Source organism: Urocitellus parryii, chromosome 3 (genome assembly GCF_045843805.1).
Source record: "Urocitellus parryii isolate mUroPar1 chromosome 3, mUroPar1.hap1, whole genome shotgun sequence".
NCBI lineage: Eukaryota > Metazoa > Chordata > Mammalia > Rodentia > Sciuridae > Urocitellus > Urocitellus parryii.
This window is the reverse complement of record NC_135533.1, coordinates 28,894,474-28,918,905: the sequence shown is the minus strand read 5'-3', so window position 1 is coordinate 28,918,905 and position 24,432 is coordinate 28,894,474. Positions and strand designations below refer to the sequence as shown.

General features: G+C 33.6%; 1 protein-coding gene across 4 annotated transcripts in view; it reads left to right on the top strand.

Annotated features, from left to right (window-relative positions):
- Pex1 (peroxisomal biogenesis factor 1) overlaps nucleotides 1–24,432 on the top strand; it is a 48,399-nt gene that overhangs the window by 16,804 nt on the left and 7,163 nt on the right. For 3 of the 4 annotated variants that reach the window (XM_077795954.1, XM_026413061.2, XM_026413063.2), the window contains exons 7-20: nucleotides 1,278–1,401; nucleotides 1,630–1,751; nucleotides 2,561–2,643; nucleotides 3,766–3,898; nucleotides 7,042–7,138; nucleotides 8,935–9,105; nucleotides 10,559–10,713; nucleotides 13,649–13,838; nucleotides 14,227–14,393; nucleotides 16,097–16,231; nucleotides 18,926–18,990; nucleotides 22,511–22,653; nucleotides 22,755–22,858; nucleotides 23,668–23,844. In XM_077795954.1, coding sequence (XP_077652080.1) covers nucleotides 1,278–1,401; nucleotides 1,630–1,751; nucleotides 2,561–2,643; nucleotides 3,766–3,898; nucleotides 7,042–7,138; nucleotides 8,935–9,105; nucleotides 10,559–10,713; nucleotides 13,649–13,838; nucleotides 14,227–14,393; nucleotides 16,097–16,231; nucleotides 18,926–18,990; nucleotides 22,511–22,653; nucleotides 22,755–22,858; nucleotides 23,668–23,844 — 1,866 coding nt within the window. The remainder of the gene's footprint in view (nucleotides 1–1,277; nucleotides 1,402–1,629; nucleotides 1,752–2,560; nucleotides 2,644–3,765; nucleotides 3,899–7,041; nucleotides 7,139–8,934; nucleotides 9,106–10,558; nucleotides 10,714–13,648; nucleotides 13,839–14,226; nucleotides 14,394–16,096; nucleotides 16,232–18,925; nucleotides 18,991–22,510; nucleotides 22,654–22,754; nucleotides 22,859–23,667; nucleotides 23,845–24,432) is intronic. The other variant, XM_026413062.2, reaches the window with a different exon arrangement.

The following is a 24,432-nucleotide window of genomic DNA, read 5'->3' as shown; positions in this document are numbered from 1 at the left end:
TTAAAAAAATACATATATATTTTTGGTTTATATGGACACAATACCTTTATTTTATTTTTATGTGGTGCTGAGGATCAAATCCAGTGCCTCACACATGCTAGGCCAGCACTCTACCACTGAGTTACTGAGGTTCCAGGCCTGTGATCATGTTCTTAACTAAACTTCATCAGCAGATCTAAGCTTGACTATGTATGAAATGGATCAGAAATAGTTTGAGAAATGGTAGAATAGAGGTCTGTTTTCCTAGGCAAATATTAATATCTTTTCTAGATGAATTTTTATTAATTCTGATTTTTAATTTGGAATAGATTTAAAAGCTTAATTTAAAAACTTAAAAATAAGTCATGTTTTTCTTAGAATTTCTTTCTACCTTTGAATGATTTATTAATACTCCAGTTTTTTAGTATATGTGGGCTGTGGGCAGCTTAAAAAAGAAAAAAAATAATGACTTAAGCATAGAAGGGCTTTCTCTTTCTCTTGTACACGGGAGTTTGAAGGACTTCTTTGGTGATTAAACCATGCCATTGACAATCTAGACTCCATTGGTCTTTCTCTTCTCCATCCTCAGCTTTGACTCTTCTCTTAGATGTAAAAAGTTTGCCATGCGGGGGCTGGGATTGTGGCTCAGTGGTAGATTGTTCGCCTAGCATGGGCGGGACCCGGGTTCCATCCTCAGCACCACATAACAATAAAGGCATTGTGTTGTGTCCATCTACACCTAAAAAATAAATATTAAAAAAAAAAGTTTGCCATGCTTTTGTCTGCACAGCATTGGCATAAGACATAAGGTCTGCATTCCACTAAGCAAAAAAAAAAAAAAAAAAGGCAAAAACCTCTTTGCACAGTTTCTTAACTTTGATTAGGAAAAAAAGCCCTTTCTGATAGCTAATTGAACACAATTGACCAGAGTGAAGTCACAAATCCAGCTCCAAGCTGAAAATGGAGGATTTTGCTTTCCTGTCTTAATAGGAGAGGGAGGCGAGGGAAAATAGGATTGGAATGCTGTGGGGTTATTAAGCAAGTCAAATTATGTTTTTTGTTTCTCTGGATGTGGAAAAAGGAGTGTTTTCAATTTTGCCACTTAACACAATGTTCCTTCATGCTGCCCTATACTCAGCATACTAACTATAATGACAAATCTCAAATCTATGTTTGTAAAATATGAACATCCTGTATTGGTTTTGTTTATTTAAGGTTTGCATTTTATGAGGAAGATGTTAAAATAAGGGTGTTAATATTAGGATGATTAATTGCTGTTCTTCCCTTTTCTTTGGTAGCCTAAAGATATAAGTGAAGAAGATGTAAAAGCTGTGTTCTATTCATGGCTACAGCAGTCTGCTACCACCTTGCTTCCTCTGATAATATCAGAGGAAGAATTTATTAAGCTGGAAATGAAAGATGGTAGGTAAATTTGCTTTTTGGACATTCTTTTTCTACTGAGGTAGTCATATAGAATTTTTAAATTTTTTTTCCAACTTGAGTCACATGTGACCAGTGAAACAATTATGATATTAAACAGATTTTTATGTATTAAAGATTTGATTTAAATATTGTTGATATTTAAAATCTTAAATTAATTCATCTCAATTTCAGTACCAACTCCCAATTTATTACTTCTTTTATCAATAGGGTTGAAAGAGTTCTCTCTGAGTATAATTCATTGTTGGGGAAAAGAAAGAGAAAAAGAAAAAGAAAAAGAAAAAAATATTTTTCTGTTGAGTACTAATCTGCTACAGAAGACTACAATACAAGTAATTATATACTGTTGAATATTTCATAAAGCAATATTTGTAATATGTAATTTATTGATAATAAAGTATGAATTTCCTTGCAATCTAAATTGTATTTGAAACCCAAATGATAAGATTAAGGAATAACTTGATTTAAAATATTTTGTATAATTGCTATAAGTTATTAATATAAATTATTGACTTTTACTAAATTTCAAAATCAATGTATCAGCACAGTTAAGTTTCAGGAATAGAGTTGATTGTGTTAACTGGCAAGTGAATCATGATTTAAAATTCTCCTGTTCATATTTTTACATGCAATTTTGTTGTATTATTTTGACAGTTCTAATTTACAACTCTTCACAATTAATATGAGAATAATTTTCTTCCAGAAGTATTTTAAGAGCAGGCACTTTAGAATGTGTTTTAGATAGAATATTTGCGCTTCTGATAGAATTGAAGTTGTGCTAGTTGTTTAGAATTTCAGTGGTTTATAACTAGACTTTTTTTGATTTTGAAATATAATTCAGAGAAGATACAAATGTATCAATTGTGAAAAGAATAAATGCTGCACAAATCAAAATTGCAGGTAAAAACATTTATAAAATGTTAAGGCAATAATATTCTTTCTGCTCATTAACCATAAATATTTATCTTCCCTGGGTGAGAAAAGTGTTATTAAAAGCATGTTTTAGTTAATGATATTGCATGCACAATTTATCTATTCTCTCTGGTGTAACAGAATCAGCAGTTCAGTTTTCTGGGACCCAAGAAAACAGGCAAAAGACATAACTTTGAAATGTAAAACTAATTTTTCCTTGCTACTATAGGTCCTTCTAGATCCTATGGTAAAAGAAGAAAACAGTGAGGAAATTGACTTTATTCTTCCTTTTTTAAAGCTGAACTCTTTGGGGTAAGAAGTTATGGCCAAACTAGCATGTTTGGAGACATATTTTGATATTATCTCTGGCAGGGTTTCTTTGTGTAAACACTAATGCCAGCAAAAGACCTTACTTATATGTTAGTAGATATTTTTTCCAGGATTGTCTCTGTCTTCACAGATAGAGTAGAGATTTCCCATGTCTTCTTAGATAGAAGTTTGAAGCTTTTTAAAAATTTTACTTTTTTTTTTTTATGAAAAAAAATTGATTTGTGAGAAGCAACTAGATATCATATGGATCATATGTACTTAAATAAAACAATAATTCTTACAGCAAATAAATGCATTTTGAAAGTTAAATCTAAAAACATTAGTTGAATGTTTTAAAATATTTCAAATTAAGTTATTCCTTCACTGTCTTATTATATTAATTGGGATTATTTGTGTTTTCTCAATTTTTCAGACAAAAAAAAACCCCTCCTCTTAATTTATTTCTTACATAATATGTGAAAATCTCATATAAATATTACCCCTTAGAATTCTTTAGAAACTTTTAGTAGATATAGTAGTGATGTAGTTTTCTATATAGTTTGTAAATGTTTTAGTAAAAGAATTAAACCATAAAGTAAAAATGTTTAAGTACAATATAGTATGCATTATTATAAAGAAAAATATCTTCAGATTCTAAGTGTTTACATTTCAATCATTATAAGTGAAATTGTCTTAGAAGTCAAGAAGTAAGTTCATGTTTATATAATCTACAAGTTGAAACAGGATTTCAGAGTTGTTATATAAGAGGAAATAAGTCTTCAGTTATCTTAAGCACTTCAGAAGCACCCACTTACTATATTGATTACCAAATTAAAAATTTTTTAAGGGTTAGAGAATGTTTATGTATGCCAAGACAGATCCTTTAATCCTATTAGGGCAATACTGTTTGTTACTGCACGTTTTAAAGTAATAAAACTAATTTTAAAAGCTGTGAATCAGACGTAGCATTATAATCAGTATACCTTCTCTTAAGTAAATGAGAATTTCTAAGATTTTATTTAGTCTTTTAAAATTCATTAATGACACCAGGAAGAGAAGTTTTAACATTTTTTTATTGATAGATTTTATCTTGCTTCAGTCTTATCACGTAACAATATTTTGCAGAGGAGTGAATTCCTTAGGCATATCCTCCATGGAGCACATCACTCATAGCCTGCTGGGACGCCCATTTTCTCGGCAGTTGATGTCCCTTGTTGCAGGACTTAGGAATGGAGCCCTTTTACTCACTGGAGGAAAGGTATATCGGTAAAATGTGCTCTTTTTCACTATAACTTCTGATTACTCTCTCTTTATTCATTGACCATCTGTTATACAGGGTAAAAAAATTCATTAACATTTTTGTATACCTGTTATTAGGTAATGATGATGAATAAGAGTGATGTTCTCCTTACCCTTTTTTTAGTCAATTGATATGATTATATGAATTTTCCTTTTTAGACTATTGATGGAGTTGATTTGATTTCTTTCTTTCTTTTTTTTTTTTTTTTTTTTTCTTTTTGATGGTGGTGCTGGGGATTCAATGCAGGGCCTTCCTTGTGCATGAAGGCAAGCACTCTACCAATTGAGCTATCCTTAGCCCCAACCTGATTGATTTTTTAATGTTGTCCCAGCCTTGCATGCCTATAAGTCTCACCTGATTGTGGTATAACATTATGCATTGCTGAGTTCTACTTGCTGGGGTTCTGTTGAGTTTTGGGGGTGGGTTTTTGGTTTTTATTTGTTTTGATTTGGTACTGGGGATTGAACCCAAGGGCACTTTATCACTGAGCTACTTCCTAACCCCCTTTTAATTTTTTATTTGAAGACAGCATATTGCTACATTGCTGAGGCTGGCCTCTAACTTGTGATCCTATTGCCTCAACCTCCCAGGTCCCTGGGATTATACTCAGGTGCCACTGTGCTTGGCTCTATTGAGGTTGGTTTTTTTTTTTTTTTGCATCTAAGTTTATAAGAAAAATTAGTTTTCTGTTTTTGAACTGTCTTTGTTTGGTTTTGCTATCAGAGTAATACTGACCTCATATAAAATGAGTTAGGAAGTGATCCCTTATTGTCTTTTTTTTTTTTTGGTGGATATACAGGAGATAGAAATAAGGGACACTCCATCACTGAGCCCTAGCCCCAGCCCTATTTTGTATTTTATTTAGAGACAGGCTCTCACTGAATTGCTTAGGGTTTTACCAAGTTGCTGAGGCTGGCTTTGAACTCTGAATCCTCCTGCCTTAACCTCCTGAGCCACTGCGCCCAGCTCCTTTGTCATTTTTTTTGGTTCATTCTTCTTTAAATGTTTCGTAAAATCTCCAGTGAAACCATCGGGGCCTAGACATTCTTTATCATTAGCTTTTTTATTACAAATTCATTTTTCTTAATGGTTTAAGGACTATTCAGGTAATCTCTTTTATCTTGGCTAACACATACTTGGTGATTTTCAAGAATTTGGTCCATTTCTTGTACAGTGTCAAATCTGTAAGCATAAGTTCTCTTATTATGTTTTAATCCCTGCAGCATCTGTTTTGATATGCTGTTGCCTAATAGTGGTTATTTGTGTCTTTTTTGTTGTTGTTGTAGTTTCTTATGCTGCTTGAGATTGAACCTAGGGCCTCAAGGGCACATGCTAGGCAAGTTCTTTACCACTGAGTTATCCAAGTCCATATTTTATTTAATCTTTGACAGACTTTCTTGAGGTTCCTGGCCTTTCTAAGGAGTTTACTGTCTTATACTCCCACTGAGTTGTACCTCTTTACTGTCTTATTCTTCACCAATGCCATATTGATGGCAAGGGTACACTCTGTGCATTTTTAATTTAAAAAAATTGAGGGGGGTAGATATTGAGGATTGAGCCAGGATTTCTGAACCACTGAGCCACATTCCCAGCCCTTTCTATTTTTTTAGTTTGAGACAGGATCTCACTAAGTTGCTTAGGGCTTTACTAAGTTGCTGAGGCTGATCTCAAACTTTCAGTCCTATTGCAGGGCTGTTGGAATTAGGCAAGTGACAATGATGAGAAGTAATAGTAAATTGAGGGAAGAAACTGATAATAAAGGAACTATAGATACCTATTAGACTCAGCCTTGTTAGGGAACACTATTGCATTGTTCAGCAAAATTTAAGATTTGTTTACCTTTTGATAGCATAATTCCTCTTCTGGTAACTTATTCGAAGGATATAGGTATAATCTGTCAAATCAACTTACATGGGATACTTATTTTAACTTTATAATAGTTAAAATTGGAATCAGCGTAAATGTGTACTAGAAGGAACTTGTTAAACATAGTTCAGTATATCCCTTGTTAAACATAGTATGGTTTTGTATGTGCACAGTGTTGTGTACCAAGGAGCCAGTACAGCTCTATATTTGTTGATGTGGAAAGAGGACAATTATATATTGTTAAGAAAAAAAATCAACAGATTCCACCATTATGTACAACTATAATGCACCAATAAAAAATAGGGAAAAAAGTGAAGAAAACCTAACTTTCAAAAATCAGATTGTTAGGGGCTGGGAATGTAGCTCAGTTGGTAGAGTGCTTGCCTCGCAGGCACAAGGCCCTGGGTTCAACCCCTGAACTACCAAAAAAAAAATCATATTATTAAAAAATATTTCATGAATATTTAGTGCCATTTTTATAAATTTTCATAAAATACAGAATGTCTGGAAGTAGGATAAATATCAAAAGAATTGATGATGGTTACTTCTATAGAGTGAGATGATTACAGATTTTCTAACCTTTCTTCAATAACCCAAGAATAATTATTTTGCTTTTTATATTATTTTATGAAGAGGAAAAACTAAATATTTTACCTGAGCCAATGCATGTAAAAGTAAACAGTAATAGACTAAAGGTTGCACTGAAGGTAGTCACAAGTAATCATGAATCATTAAGAATGTGTTAATTAAAATTAGTTAGGGTTGTGGCTCAGTGATAGAGTGCTTGCCTAGCATGTGTGAGGCCCTGGGTTCAATCCTTAGCACCACATAAAAATAAATAAGGTAATCTACAACTAAAAAAAAAAAATTAAATTAGTTAATGTTAAGATAATAGAAAAATGAATAATAATTTAATTAATGTATATATTATTCCCTTCTATTAGTAATAAAGAATTAGCTGTTTTTAGAGATTTTGATTTAAATATTAGTGGTTATTTTAACTAACAAGTTGTAAAAAAATCAGGTGTTCATTCTCTGTGCACTATAATGAACCTAATTTATATTGAACTCCTAGCACCTTAGCAGCTTAAAGATCGAGTTAATAGCACCAGAGTCCCACACTGCAGCTACCACTTATTGATTGATAAGGCTGAATTTTGGTGGTTGCTGCAATGACAGAATCTGTTTCTGTTATTAAATGTATTGTGAGTTCTGATGAAGCAATTATTTTCTAGGGAAGTGGAAAATCAACTTTAGCCAAAGCAATCTGTAAAGAAGCATTTGACATATTGGATGCCTATGTGGAGATAGTTGACTGTAAAACTTTACGAGGTATGAATGTAGTAATATTCTATGTAAGTTCCATGTTTAATAGGAATATTATTGTTAATCTAATAAATAGAGATATTGCCTAATCTTTAACTTTTATGCTTGTCATTTAGTCACTAAAGTCCTTACAAATTTTAAGTCTGGCCTTTTAATTAATTAATTAATTTGTTTGTTTGTTTATTTTTTGGTACCAAGGATTGATCTCAGGAGCACATGGCCACTGAGTCACATCCCCAGCCCTATTTCATATTTTATTTAGAGACAGGGTCTCACTGAGTTGCTTTGTGCCTTGCTTTGGCTGAGGCTGGCTTTGAACTCGCAATCCTCCTGCCTCAGCCTCCAAAGCCACTGGGATTACAGGCCAGTACCTGGCTCAAGTCTGGCCTTTTAATATTTAATATTTGATGGAGGCCCTTGTTTTTTTTTTTTTTTTTTTTTTTTTTTTTTTTTTTTTTAGCTAAAACCCTTTTAGACTGTATTTCTGGAAATTCCAACTTACACCACTTTATACACTCTGGGTATACACAATCTTTGAATTATTATGGGGATGGGTAAGTGGGTCCCTGTGGACAGCAATGAAGAGAATTACAATTTAACATATGACACCTTTGTTCTTTTTTTGTTTTATTTTGGTACCAGGGATTAAACTAAGGGATACTCGACCACTGAGCCACATCCCCAGTCCTATTTTGTATTTTATTTAGAGACAGGGTCTCACTGAGTTGCTTAGTGCCTCACTTTTGCTGAGGCTGGCTTTGAATTTGCAATCCTCCTGTGTCAGCTTCTTGAGCTGTTGGGATTATAGGCATGCACACCACCTTGCCCAGTGACACTTTTGTTCTTTTAAAGTCATTTTCATTATTATCTATTCAATTAAAACAATTTGTTGGAAAGGTTTTACTTTGAAAGGTTAATTTTTCCTCTTTAGCCCCACTACCAAATAGTCACAACTAGTCATTTTTTTTAACTATGATGTAATAAGAAACTAAAAAATAGCCTTTAAAATCCCTTCATTTCATTTGTTATAAAGGAGATTTTAGAAGCACTGTCCCTCAGAGTCCACCTTGAAGCCACATGGGAAAATTTTAATTTAGGTCTAACAGGAAATCTTTATATCAGCTTATGAATTTGTATAGTATACTTTCTGTTCTTTGAAAATTGAAACTTTGTACTTCACCAGTAAATTTGAAGCCAATTTTGCAATTTAGATATAATAATTTCAGTATCTCCAGTTCAGTGTTCACTTTTACCTGCATCTTTTTTTTTTTTTTTTTTAATGATACTGGGGATTAACTCAGAGGTGCTTTACCACTGAGCTACATCCCTCCTCTTTTTATATTTTAGACAGGGTCTCAACAAGTTCCTAGGCTCACCTCAAATTTTCAGTCTTCTTGCCTTAGCCTCCTGAGTAACTAGGATTTCATGCATGTAGCACCATGCCTGGCTACCTGAATCTTGAACCTTTATATTTTCTCACATCCTATTTTTATTTCACTATTTTATCATAACCATCTGAAATTCTCTGTGGAGTAAGTCTGGATGTAAATAAATACATACAAAAATAGCTAATTGTTTTTCTTTGTTATAAAGTTTGGCAGTTTACTGAATCTCTTGAGAATTTGTTAATTGTACCATGCCAATAATTAAGAGGTAGTTAATTAACACATTTTATGATTGTTGTATTAACAAAACATGGATTGAAAAGTTAAATAATATCGAACTCTTCTAATGCTTTTGAAAAGATAACCTGAAATTTTCTAGCCCTGAAATAACATTGAAATCTTATCTTCTGTACTAAGGAAAAAGGCTTGAAACCATACAAAAAACCCTAGAGGCAGCTTTCTCAGAGGCCCTATGGAGGCAGCCATCTGTCGTTTTGCTGGATGACTTGGATCTCATTGCTGGACTGTCTGCTGCCCCTGAACACGAGCATAGTCCTGATGCGGTGCAGAGCCATCGGCTTGCACGTGGTAATACATCCTTTTGTCAGTCTTCAGTTTTAGTCTTCATGGTAAATCTATTCTCTTTAGAGAATAGTATATATGGTGTGTTATGTGTTGTTTTTGAGGCTTCTGGGAGCTTTCTGCAGTTGTTATATTTTTTAAAAATGGTAGAAGAAAACAATGTGAAAATACTACCATTTCATGGTTAGTGTTTTGGAGCCTTTTCATTCTCCTTTACTTATTGGAAATTGTTTAAAATTTTATATAGATTTACTCTTGTTTTTGTTCATTTGGCAATTTTTTTTTTCTTTTGAGTACCAGGGATTGAACTCAGGGGTACTCGACAATTGAACCACATCCTCAGTCCTATTTTTTGTATTTTATTTATAGAGAGAGGGACTCACTAAGTTGTTTAGTGCCTTGCTTTTTGCTGAGGCCGTCTTTGAACTCGTGATCCTCCTGTCTCAGTCTCTTTTGAGTTTCTGGGATTACAGGCGCGGGCCGCTGTGCCCAACTGGCAAATTTTTTTGAATGCATTTGTGAAGTATGTATTCTCAAAGTCAAGAAAAAAGAACAGTGAACAGACAATTTTAGTATAGAATATTAATAAGGATGACTACCATGTGTTGAGTGCCCTTTCTGGGAGAGGGCTTGCTTTGTATACTATATATATAGATATTCTGGTTTTACAAATCAGTAAGTGGAAATTAAGAGAGATTAAGTAATTAACCAAGGTGACCAATGCGGAGGTGGTAGGATATACTGAGCTAGAAATAGCCAGGGTACTTAAGGATCATATAACCTAAATTGAGGGTAAGGTGAGGTAACTCCTTATTATCATGGAAGGCTCTTAGGAGGAGTTAATAACTGAGCTGAGTTTTGTTGTAGGAGTAGAAATTAACATGAACCAATTTCATGCTAATGAAGAAGCAAAGGATATATAGTTACAGGGAAAGGCACAGAGGTATAGGAAATCATGGAATGTTGGGGAATATGGCAATAGTCAGAGGTTAAAATGCAAGAAAAGAACTAGTGGGGAGGTGAGGCTAGGTTTGCTGCCTCAAGGTTCTTGAGAGCTGAAATGGATACAAAGTGTAACTAGAGTGGCTTGGATTAATAATAACAAATGTTAATCTCAAATTTTGAATTCTGTAGCACTGTTAAACTAGTGTTAACTAGTCCTACACTGAATTCTAAACACTGGATCTGTTAATCTAGTGTTTAATGGAGTACTTCAGATTTCTGAATCAGGACTCAGATATACATCATTAATGTCTGTTTTCATTCTGACCTTCTCATACCAAACCTGGCAAGACAGTGAGTGGAAAAAGATTATTCAGGAAATCATAGAAATATGAGCTGTATTTTGGTTAACAAACAGAACAGTTTTTTTGTTGGTTGATTGGTTGGGTTTTGTTGTTGTTGTTTATTAAATAGTTTTTTTTCCCCTGAGCTTTTACAATATATTGCTTAATTCTAGCTTTGAATGACATGATCAAAGAATTTATTTCCATGGGAAGTTTGGTTGCACTGATTGCCACAAGCCAGTTTCAACATTCTCTGCATCCTTTACTTGTTTCTGCTCAAGGAATTCACATATTTCAGTGTGTCCTGCACATTCAACCTCCTAATCAGGTAATAAACCAATAAAATTATTGAAATATTCCCCTCTTTATAGATAATTTTTTTTTTATACTGGGGATTGAACTCAGGGGTACTCAACCACTAAGCCACATCCTCATCCCTATTTTGTATTTTACTTAGAGACAGGATCCCACTGAGTTGCTTAGCGCCTCACAGTTGGTGAGGGTGATTTTGAACTTGAGATTCTTCTGAATTCTAAACACTGGATCTTCCAAGCCGATGGAGTAACAGGAGTGTGCCAGTGCTCCTGGCATTTTTTATTTTATATATTTTTTAGCTTATAGCTTTAAACTTAATATTTCTAAGTGATCATAAGGATATTTAAAAGCAATATTTGGTGTATGTTGTGCTAGGTGTACAAATTATAATTTATTACTGTCTGCAATGTTACCATGTTCTTTCCAAGAAAGAGGCTTTTTCTGAAAACAGTATTTCTTCTGAATGAGATGGAACAGGAGATATGTGGATAGATAGATGTATTTTAAAAATTTGATTAAGCACTTTTTTCACCAGCACATATAGTCTGTAGTTCTCTTTGGGAATTCATGCTCACAAGGGTTTTAGTACCACTGAGCTGAAAGAAATATGTTCTGGGACTGAAAAGCATGTTTTAAATTTTTGTTCACAATGCTTACCAGGTATCTACCCTAAGTATTTAGACCCTATACTATTTAACTGTTGTTGACAAAGTATTTACCTGTTTTTGAATGCAACAGAATGATAGCAATGTTGGCATGTTTTTAGAAATTCATTTAATAGGAATAATCAAAAAAAGTACTTTTAAGGAACTACAATTTTTTTTTTTTTTTACAATTTTACTGTGGTATAATTGAAGTACAGCCAGTTCGAATATTTGAAGCAAATAATTTAATCAGTTTTAACATATGTATATACATGTATATACAGGTATGTATGTTTGTGTGTGAGAGCATATGTTTTACGTACACACATACAAACATCATGCAGCCATCACCACAATTAAGGTTAGAAATATGTCTGTCACTCCTACAAGTTTAATCATAACCTTTTGTAATCTGTTCATCCTCTATTTCATTTCTAGGCAACCATTAATCTGTTTTCTGTCACTTTAAATTATGTCAACCTGATTTTTCTCCAAATATGTGTAATCATGCCTCACATAAAAGGCATTTCAGTCAGTTATGGACCACATATATGATGGTGGTCCAATAGGATTATAATGGAGCCGAAAAATCCCTATTACCTAATGATTTCATAGCTATAGCCATTGTAACATCCTAGTACAACACATTATTCATGTGTTTGTGGTGATGCTGGTGCATATAAGTCTACTGCCACTCATATAAAAGTATAATAATACAGTTATGTACAGTGATAATAAACAACTATGATACTGGTTTATGTATTTACTGTGCTTTTTTTTTTTTTAATCATTTTCAAGTGTACCTACCTCTTCTACTTATTGGAAAAAAAAACTTTAATGTAAGGTAGTAATGCCTCATACATCTCATGTTTACCACAGCTCAAGATTGTACCATTTTCTTTTTTTTTATCATTCTTGTTTTGTTCATCATGGCCCTTAAGCATACAAAATTCACTGCTAATATTGACAGAAGGAGGCCAGGTTCAAGAGTCTGATCTAGAATCAAAAATGATTAAGGACTGTAAAGGTGGAAAATCAGTGATGATTATTGCTCACTAGTCATGCCTATTGTATGTCCTATTCTACATTCATAACGAATAAGAACAAAGTGACAGAAGTTGTTAAAGGATCTGCTTCATTAAAAGGCTAAGCAAAAACTTGAGGGCTGGGGATGTGGCTCAAGCGGTAGCGCGCTCGCCTGGCATGCGTGCGGCCCGGGTTCGATCCTCAGCACCACATACCAACAAAGATGTTGTGTCCGCCGAGAACTAAAAAATAAATATTAAAAAATTCTCTCTCTCTCTCTCCTCTCTCACTCTCTCTTAAAAAAAAAAAAAAAAAACTTGAGAAGGGCCTCTATTAGATAAGGAGAGATTTCTGATACCTGAATTAAAGACCAGACACCAGAGTTTATGCTTCTCAGCACCATGATCATGGCCAAAGCAAAGAGTTTATTTGTGACTTTAAAAGAAAAGGTTAGACCTCACCATTGTTTCATTTATGGTTAGTGTCGGGAGCTGCTCTGGAAATAACACTCCCTTAAGTCCTGAGCAAGAGATACTGAACAATTCTTGTGCCCTGCAATAACTTGGGCTTTACTTCTGCTCAAATAATGAGGCATGGCACCAGTAGTAGGGTCACCCTGTGGGGTTGAGTTACACTCACCCATTCCTTTTTAATCCGACCCCTTTGCCCATTTTGGGATAGAATGTTGCATGGAACCTTCCCTTGTGTGTCCCCTATATAAGAATAAAGAATTCCAGTGGCTCCCTCACTTTCCACAGACCCCTAAAGTCACAGAGCCATCCCTGGATTTTGAAAAGGTACTTCTGTGTGTTTGCATGCTTTCTTTGCCATTTTCTTAAGTTATTGAAATAGCCAGATTTGTGAACCCAGCGTAGGTTGCCAGTTAGGATAGATGACAATATATTCTTTCTTTTAAAACAATTTGAGAATCATTATTATGTATATGAAACTAAAGGGGTGAGTCTGTGAGTGCTGATGAGAAGCAACTGAAGAATTTGTGGAAACTACCTAAACTGATTTTGATGAAAAATTATTTGCCAGAGCAAATTTGTCAAGAAAAGTTTGACAGAACAAATCTGTCAGAGCAATAGGATATACCATATAGCCTAGCTATGTAGTAGCCTGTACCACATGCATTTGTGTAAGGACTGTCTGTGATGTTCACATAATGATAAAATTTCATTTTTGGAACATATACCCATTATAAAGTAATGCATAACTACTAAAATGTGCAGGTGAACAAAATTAGTAATTTGAATTTTGTGTTTTTCTCTTTAGGAGCAAAGACTTGAAATTTTACATAATGTAATAAAAAATAAACTGGACTATGATATAAACAAGTTCACTGATCTTGACTTGCAACACATAGCTAAAGAAACTGAAGGGTTTGTGGCTAGAGATTTTACAATGCTTGTGGACCGAGCCATACATTCTTGTCTCTGTCATCAGCATATATCCACCAGGGAAGGTACATTTTATTATTAAAAACTGAATTTGGAGTTTTCTTTCTGTTGTGGAGAAACATAATAGAAGTAAGGCAAGAAATAGAAATATTCCCTTTTTAGGGCTGGGGTTGTGGCTCAGCAGTAGATGGCTTAACTAGCATGTGTGAGGTTCTGGGTTTGAGCCTCACTACCACATAAAAATAAATAAATAAATAAAAGTATTGTGTCAACTACAAATTAAAAAATAAATATTTTTTAAAAATTAAAAACAAGAAATATTCCATTTTAGCCTTTGGATAAGCTATTATTTGAGTAGACAATCAGCATTTCCATCTAAAATAAAATGGCATAATTTAAAAATTCATAGATTGAAATATTACACTAAAAGAAGCTTTGTTTATTTTTAAACAGAATTAGTTTTAACAACATCGGACTTCGAAAAGGCTCTCAAAGGATTTACTCCTGCGTCTCTACGAAATGTCAACTTGCATAAGCCAAAAGACCTGGGCTGGGATAAGATTGGTGGATTACATGAAGTTCGGCAGATACTTATGGATACTATCCAGTTACCAGCCAAGGTACTTTAAAAAAAGAAAAATAGATACTTTTCCCAGAAGAAACCCTGAATCATTGGCTTTAGCTTTTTATGTTGGCTTGTCCAATCTTAATTTGATTGAACAAGTGTTTACGAGTTAGCAGTAAATGCCCAGCACCATTTTAGTACTTTAACAAATTTTTTAAGTATTTGATATACTTTTTGCATATCAGAAATTTAGAAGGAAAGCTTAGGTGATATTTACAATAAATGCATTTTGATGTGAATTTCATAGTTCTGTTTGAATCATTCAGATTGTCTTAAGCAAAATGTTAACTGTCTGCTGGGATTTGAACAGAAACAGAAAGATATAATCTGCGTGAAAGAATCATTTAGATCTACAGGGCTGGTGGATTAAGTCAGATTTCTAGACTCTGGGGATCAGTCCTGGAAAGTTGGCAGGCAGCATAAGCTTGTAGATGACAGAATAAAGGGGACAGAGGTAGATTATTATTCAAGAGATCAGACAGGCTGAGGATATAGCTCAGTTGGTAGAGTGCCTGCCTCACATGTACAAAGCTGTGGGTTCAATCCCCAGCACCACACAAAAAAATTTTAAGATTTTGAGCTGGATGTGGGAGTGCATGCCTGTAATCCCAGCGGCATGGGAAGCCGAGACGGGAGGATCACAAGTTCAAAGCCAGCACCAGCCTCTGTGAGGCACTAAGCAACTCAGTGAGACCCTGTCTCTAAATAAAATATGAAATAGGGCTGGGGATGTGGATCAGTGGTTGAGCGCCCCTGAGTTCAATCTCTGGTACCCACAAAAAAAAAAGGGGAGATCCGACAGTAGAGTCTAGGGAAGAGTCGGGGACCCATGCAAAGAATGAAGAAATGGGTAAGGACCTTGGGTTACATGTAGCTGAATGGCAGCTCCTGGGAATTGGTCACTTTTGAGGCCTGGGTCATATTGAGTACAGCACATGACTCTGGGATAAAGCCTGTGTGAGAGAAGATGGGCATGGAAGGACTAGCCAGAGCTTCATGACTCCATATGCTGAGCCTGGGTACCAGGTCTTAATACCCAGAAAATGGAGACTACATGTGTAACTGCTGACTGAGGCCTTTTGTAGATTAGAATACAAATGGAGATAAGGTTGGAATTTTGTCCACAGGTGGAAATAATGAGGCATACGTAATTGAGGAGACCAGGATATTGCAGACAGTATCCTGATGTTTTACTGACTTGAAAAAGATGTTTGCTTTTTGAGAAGCATCAATCATTTGTTCAGCCTGGACACATTCAGGAGATTTTCCTATATAAGGTCATTACATGTGCTTCTCTGTCACTTCTTTTCTTTCTCAATCAAGCACACAGGTGTCATAACTTTCACTGTGAACACACAAGTAGAAGATAGTATACTTGTTAAAAGATTTGTCTTCATTTTCTTAATGTAGTACTTTTATAGTGTTTGGAAAAAAAAATAGGAATAGCAGAAATAAGTTCAGACACAGTTGTATGCATTTTATATAGGATATATCCTCTGGTCCAGCCAGGAAAATCTACAGTAGCTTCTTTGAGTTCATTATTTTTAGTAGAAATTTTATTTTCTGATGTTATGCTATTAATAAAGAAAGGCAGCAATTATCACCATCTGAATACTTTTTTCTGTATGTTGATTGTTAGCTGCTGCTTTGTGTTTCCGTTTAGATTTGGACTCTTTGTCATATTTTTGTATTTTTCAGTACCCAGAATTATTTGCAAACTTGCCCATAAGGCAGAGAACAGGAATATTGTTGTATGGTCCTCCTGGCACAGGAAAAACCTTACTAGCTGGGGTAGTTGCACGAGAGAGTGGAATGAATTTTATTAGTGTCAAGGTATGTATGCATTTTTTCTTTTTCTTTATTGAGATAAAACTTAAGTACAATTGACTATTTTAAAGTGTACAGTTTATTGGTGTTTAGTGCATTCACAAAGCTGTGCAATCACCACCTCTATAGTTTGAAATTTTTTCATCCCATTCTCTGTTCTACCCATTCCCTAGCAACCATCAGTCTGCTTTCTGTGGATGTGGATTTGCCTACTCTGTATATTTCATATGAAGGGATTCTAGCAATATGTGACCTTTTCTAACTTCTTTTGCTTTGTGCAATGGTTTCATTGTTTCATCCAAGTTGCAGCATGTATTACTACTTTATTCCTTTTTATAACTGAATAATAATGCCATGCATACCTGTACCCCACTTGGTTTATCTATCATCATCATTGTTAAATATTTGGCTGCTACAAATAATGGTGCTGTACATATCCATGTACAAATTTCTGTCCATGTTACAAATTTATGTTAACATGTTTTTATTTCACTCGAGTATATAATGATAGTGGAATTGTTGGGTAATTCCATGTTTAACTTCTTGAGGAACCTCCAAACTATTTTTCACAGTAATAGCACCATTTTCTATCCCCACCAACAATGTGTGGGGTTTCCTAATTCTCTATTCTCGCCAACACCATTTATGTTTCTTGACTGGGTTAGTCTCATATTTGGAAAGCTATTTGGGAGCAGTGATCCTTTTATTAGTTAAAGCTGTAAGAATTAAGTAATAAGACATATCTCTTGTATGATTTCTCACTTCCTTGTTTATGGCAAATTTTTGTGCATTTTCAATAGAATTCTACATAAATATTCAGGTAAAAGCAGACTATACTGAAAGGAAGAAAATCTTTAAGACTAGATTCTGAGCTGGGCACAGTGGTGCCTCCCAGCAACTGAGGCAGGAGGATCCCAAGTTCAAAACCAGCCTCAGCAACTTTGCAGGGCTTAAGCAACTTAGTGAGACCATATCTCTAAATAAAAAATTTTTAAAAAGAAAAAGGCTGAGCTTTATTTGAGGTTGATTTATAATCTGAAAGCCATATGCGATTGGGTTTTGCCTACCCTCTTTTATTATGATTTTTTGTGAACTGGGTACATGGCACCCTGGCCTGATGGAGAAACACTAAAACTTTAATTTTCTTATCTTTCTCTGGATTCTGACATAACCATGACCATACTCTTCTTTTTATAATTGTCACTAGAATGTGCTTTTGTTGTTGTTGTTGTTGTTTTAGGTATATAATTTTCTAGATTGGTGAATATTGAGTTTTTCCATTAGGAAGGACACCTTATCCCCTTAATAAAATCATAAAATCATACTTTGAGCTGAATTCCCAGTGGAGAGTTTTCAGGAGGAAGTTTTTCCTCTCTGGGTAGGTCAGTGTGGATCCTAGGAGGCACACATCAAAGACAGAGGTCTTTAACTGACACAAGCATGTTGCCTTGTTTCAAATATTTTGCCTTAAGTTATTTCTTGTTCCATCCTTTAATCCTGTAGTTTTCTGATTGTATAAAGAAGTATAGTTAAATGTTTATATAGTAACAGATGTATAGATGGCTGAGTATTATAAATTCTTTATTTTGGCCACTTCCCTAATCAGTATTTGGTCTTTTGGAGATAGTGATTTTTCACTGGAGAAATTGTTGCCTTGTTTCAAATATTTTGCCTTAAGTTATTTCTTTTCCATCCTTTAATCCTGTAGTTTTCTGATTGTATCAGTATCTTTCTGTTTTGAGAGATCCTAATTTAAGGAAAGATTATACTCATTATTGATTTTTACTTTACATAGTGAAATTTGTTTTAAAAGTTTTTCAGTTGACTTTTAGGAAAGGTGGTATATTCTTGAACTACTATACAGATAATTTTGTTTCAGTAATTGATTGCTAACTAAAGTAAATTATGTCTACATATTTTTTGGAATCTCCAAAGATTTGAGATAGATGGAACTTTTAAAAACCATTCGTTACTTCACTAAACAAATCATTATGTAGTACATCTATGGCAGCCACTATTTTGGGACCTGAAATTCAGCCATGAACAGAACTTTCTTTTTGGATCTTACATTCTACTAGTGGAAAGAGACAATAAGTAGATATACCCATCAAATGTAAAACTTACTGCCAGGTGAAGGTAAGTACTATTTAGGAAGAAAAACAGGGTAAGGAGACATAAAGTAACTGGATTGGGTCACAGATGATATTTTCAGGCAGGATTTTTCAGGAGAGGTGGCACTTTGACAAGCTTTAAATGATATAAAGCTGTAGGTTGCTAGGCATAGTGGTGCACACCTGTAATCCCAGGGACTCAAGAGGTTGAGGCAAAAGGATCACATTTGAAAGCCAGCCTCAGCAAATTACCAAGGCCCTAAACAACTTAATGAGACCTTGTCTCAATAAATTAAAAGGACTGGGGATGTGGCTTAGTGGTTAAGTACCCCTGGGTTCAATCCCCAGTATAAAAAAAAAAAAAAAGCTATAGGTCATGAGACTGAGAATGTTCCAAGCAGAGGAAACCCCATGTGTAGAACTTGTGGTGTGATTATTATTCCAGCAAACATCAATTGTTAAAATGTGTTTGAAATATCTATTCAATCATATTAAAATTTTTCTGTGATTCACTTAGATTTAGTCTAAAACCAACACTATGTTTTGTTTTTTAATTTTATCTCACCTCTAATTTTATTTTACCTAATAGGGACCAGAGTTACTCAGCAAATATATTGGAGCAAGTGAACAAGCTGTTCGGGATATTTTTATTAGGTCAGTTCCCTATGAATGTTTTAAAATAACTGACTGCATTATTATTTATTAGTCAATGCTTGTTGGTCTCACTTTTTGCTTTGGTTTTGTGGTGGTGTTTGTTTTTTGCAGTACTGATGATCAAACCCAGTGCTCACATACAATAGGTAAGCACTGTACCACTGAGCTATATCCATTGTTTTTTGAGAAATACTGTTTCAAACATATGATTTATGGAAATCATTAATAAACTAAAGGACTAATATTCTGTTTCACCAAAAATGCTATTAAAATATGAAACATTTTCAATATTAAATGTTATAGATTATTTGGTTTTATAATAGAAATATTTCAAGCCAGGGTTGTGGCCCAATGATAGACCACTTGCCTGGCAAGTACGAGGCACTAGGTTCAAATCTCAGCACCACATAATAAGTAAAATAAAGTTATTATGTCCATCTACAACTACAAATATTTTTAAAAAAGAAATATTCCTAGTTTTATATCTATCTATCTATCTATCTATCTATATATATCTCTATATATATGTATATATATATAGATAGATAGATAGATATAAAGAAGTCTCAGAGAAAATTCAAACAAATAATTATTCCTGATTTATCTCTTTATTTTTTAAGGTCCAAATTATTATTATTATTATTATTTGATACCAGGGATTGAACTCAGGGGTGTTTAACCACTGAGCCATATACCCTTCTCTTTTTTTGAATTTTATTTAGAGACGGGGTTTCACTAAGTTGCTGAGGCTGGCTTTGAACTCGAGATCTTACTGGCTTAGCCTCCCAAGCCACTGAGATTACAGGAGATTACAGGCATGTGTCACTGTGTCCAGCCAAATTATTTTTCCAATTCTAATTTGTCTCTTATAAATCAAGATTCCATATGACCAATTTAATTAAAATAAAATAACTATTACTGAATCTGCATAAAATGCATATAAATACAGAACATAATATTTAAGGACAAAAATAATTATACATATAAGATACAGTTATGAAGATTTCAAATTAATAAGTCTGTTCCATTCTTCTAAAAATTTCATTTTAAAGTATTTAAAAATTATTAAGTATTTAAATTTTATTTTAAAGTATGCAATTAAGAGGATATATATGGACTGGGGTTGTAGCTTATCGATTGAGCTAGTACTAGCCTCACACACATGAGGCACTGGGTTTGATCCTCAGCACCACATAGAAAAGTAAATAAATAAAAATATTGTGTTCATCTATAACTAAAAAAAGATTTTTTTTAAAAAGGATATATATAACACAACCTGTATAGTTCTATATCATGTACAACCAGAAGAATGAGAACTTATACTCCTTTTATGTATGATGTGTCAAAATGCTTCTAGTGTCATGTATAACTAATTAGAACAATTTTTAAAAAAATCAAAAGAGGATATATATATAGAATACATATGTAGTCTATAAAATAATAATAAAATGGACATTTACATATCCACTACCCAGTTTAAGAAATAAAACATTATCAGGAAAAAGCATTATTAGAGATAAAGATAGTCACTACTTCTTGATAAAAATTCACTTCACCAAGAAGACATTTTAATTCTAAAATTGTACCCAATAATAAATAGAGCTTCAAAATATTTGAAGTAAAAATTGATTGAGGAGAAATTGACAAATTCACCTTCATAGTAATAGATTTTAACACAGTTCTCAATAATTATTGGATTGAAGCAAGTAGAGCAGTAAAAGTGAAGAGATTTGAACAACATAGTCAAAAATTGATCAGTATATTTAGAACATGCACTCAACAAGTAGAAAATATGCCTTCTTTTCAAGCCCAATTGAACATTTTAAAAAATTGATCATATATGAAACCATACATGTAGCAATTGCAGTAGGTTTCAGAAGAACAGTATCATGTAGACTATTCTGAAAATATAGTTGAGTTAAAATAAGTAATAAAAGATCAATCTCATACATTTATTTTTTAAAAAATTATCTATTCTAAATCATAGGTTAAGGAAAAAATTATAATGTGGATACTTAATATCCAAATGATGGTGAAAATAATGCCAGTTTAAAATGTGAGATGTTATAAAACTAATTTCAAGGTAAATTTGTAGCATTAAGAATTTAGAAAAGAAAAAAAAAGAATTTAGAAAAGAAAAAAAGGTTGCAAGTTAATCACTTATGTATCTGTCTCAAGAAATTGGGAAAATTATAGGTATAAATAGAGAAAAAAGATAAACAAATTTAAGTTTTAAAAAAAGCAGATAAAAGGGAATAATAAAGACAGAACAAAATTTCATGAACTAGAAAACAATTCAGTTGACAGATTCACCAAGCCAGGTTATTTAAAAAAATTAATGGATCTCAAGCAAGTTTAATTGAGAGGAAGGAAAGGAACTGTGAGTAAACAGTATTAAGGTTAAAAGGAGAGATGTGACTAAAATATACCCGAAATGGAAAAGAGAATAAAGGAATGTCATGAAAAACTCTATGCTAATATAGTTGAAAATTTAGGTAACAGATGAAAATGCAGTTGACTAAAATTGAGCAAAGAAGAAACAAAATCTCAATAGTCCTTTAACTAGAAAAAAATGAGTCTCTAGTTTAAAAATCTTTAAGTGTTAGTGTTCCAGGAGAATTTTGCCAAACATTTTAGGAACAGATATTCCAGGGTGTTTTGTTTGTTTGTTTTTATTTTTGGTAGTGGTGTATGGACAACAGGCCTTTATTTTATTTGTTTTTGTGTGGTATCGAGGATCGAACCCAGTGCCTCACACTGCTAGGCAAGCGCTTTGCTACTGAACTACAGCCCCAGCCCTCCAGGGTGTTTTTAACCCCAGAAAATGTTGTCATTTATTTAATGAAGTATCTTTTGTTTTTTTCAGTCATCAAGACATGCATTTTTATATTGGAGACTAATCTCTAAACATTCTAGTCCACCTGTTGCTAGAGAATGGAATTAACATTCTCTTCTTTTGAATTAGTTAATAAAATTAAGAATCAGGGATTAGGGGTGCAGCTCAGTAGTAGAGCCATGCTTAGAGTGTAAGAGGCCCTGGGTTCAATCTCCAGGACCAAAAAAAAAAAAAAAAATTAAAGTTCAGATTAGAAAAAGAAAAGTAAAAAACACTTTTCAGAGATCCCTTACAAAATAATATGAAAATAACGAATTTGCCAACTTCTGAATGGACAAAAGAAATGAGTTGAACTTCACAAAAGAAGTAAAATAAGCAGATTGAAAAATCAAAGAAGTATTTTATTTATAGACTAAGACTTGGAGTTTTAGTCTCTTGTCTAGAAGGCATGGTCTTAGACAAAGACCTTGACCTCTCTTATTACCCAGTTTACTGAAAATGAGGATAGTTACATATGACTGCCTTCTTTAAGGGTTTATTGTGAAATTAAAATAAATATATGCATGCATGTATAAACTTATATATTCATCTATTTACCTAATTAGTTTGGGAACTCTGAAGCCCTGTTCACATATTCAGTGTTTTTTTTTGTTTTGTTTTGTTTTGTTTTTGTTTTTTTTGTAGAGCACAGGCTGCAAAGCCCTGCATTCTTTTCTTTGATGAATTTGAATCCATTGCTCCTCGAAGAGGTCATGACAATACAGGAGTTACAGACCGAGTAGTTAACCAGTTGCTGACTCAGTTGGATGGAGTAGAAGGCTTACAGGGTAACCATTATAAATACAAAAATATTTTGTTGTAACAAAATTTTATCAGGTGTTAGTAAAAAAAATAAAAACAAAAAAAAAACTTGTTTTTTCTCCCTCAGGTGTTTATGTGTTAGCCGCTACTAGTCGCCCTGACTTGATTGACCCTGCCCTGCTTAGGCCTGGTCGACTAGATAAATGTGTATACTGTCCTCCTCCTGATCAGGTGACAATTTCATATTTAGAGTCCAAAACCCAACAAATGCTTCACTCTTTCCTTGTGAACTTTACTTTTGCCAGGTAACAGCAATTGTCCTTAGAAGACCAGATCTCTTAGGCAAAGGTTTTAGTCACTATTTGCCCAAAGCATAAAAAGATTCTGAGTGAGATGCAAAGACTCTCTCTGGCCCAGCCATTTCCATCTAAGTCTGAAAACTTTTTGTAATTCTTAATGGTAACCAGCTGGAAAAAGGCAAGAAATCTGAAGTCTTAACTGTCCACATTCTCTGTGTTCAACAATCACATATCCCATTTTCCTATTAAAAAAACTGATAACAGAATCAAACATATGAAAGCAAGGATGTAATTCATGACAGAGGTGATTTTTCAGGTGTTCCTAGTCAGTGTTGTGTCAACTATAGTTCTCAGATTTAGAAATTAGTGACTGAATGAAAGAACAAGTAGACAAATGTATAGTCAGAGGTATAAAATATCTGAATATATGTCACATGTTACTTAAATTATTATAAGTTTCTTTTACTGGCACATTTGCCCAAATTTAGAAAATAACCACAGTCTCAGTAAGAAATTATTTATACTGAATATCTGAGAATGTTGATTGTATTCATTTTCCTATCTGTGTCCCTTCTGTTAGGGGGAAGTTCCAAGGAATATAGGTAGTAGACTTGTAGTACCTTGCTCAACTTAATTGTAAAGCTTGTTAGATATGCAAAGTTAATTCATTAAAAAGTTATAAAATACAACTTAAGACAATATTTAATTTTCTTTTTTATTAATTAGTTTTTCTTCCTTCAGGTGTCACGTCTCGAAATTTTAAATGTTCTCAGTGACTCTCTGCCTCTGGCAGATGATGTGGACCTTCAGCATGTGGCATCACTGACCGACTCCTTTACTGGAGCTGATCTCAAAGCTTTACTGTATAATGCCCAGTTGGAGGCCTTACATGGAAGGCTGCTCTCTAGTGGACTCCAGGTAAGTTATTTGAGTAGATCATTCTGACATTTTATGGGAGAAACAGCAATTCAATGTTAAATTTTCAATCTTGAAAAATACCATTTTTAGTAACTTCAGTACAACTATGTAGAAATTTTTTACCTTTAAGTTGGATGTTCCATATTTGGAATAAAGGTTTTGCAGATATTTATAATTATGAAGAATTTGATATCTGTTTCTTTAACATTATTTTAATATTGGTAGAGATATGCAGATGTTTATAAGTATGTTGTTTAAATTGGGATGTCATGAATTAATATAAACAAAAATAATTCAGGTTTTTAGTTGTTTTTTACTTTAATTTTTTAAGAAATAATTAAAGTTGGACTTTGTGGCTCAGTGGTAGAATGCTCACCTAGCACGTGTGAGGCCCTGGGTTCGATCCTCAGCACCACATAAAAAATAAAATAAAGTTAGTGTGTCCAACTACAACTAAAAAATAAATTTAAAAAAAAGAAATAATTAAGTTGTTATTTTTAGTTCAAAGGTAATTGTTCCAGTCCAGCCAATAGGAGCCTCTTTTAGATAACATTTGTGCCCTTATGATATGTACTCATCATTCTTTGA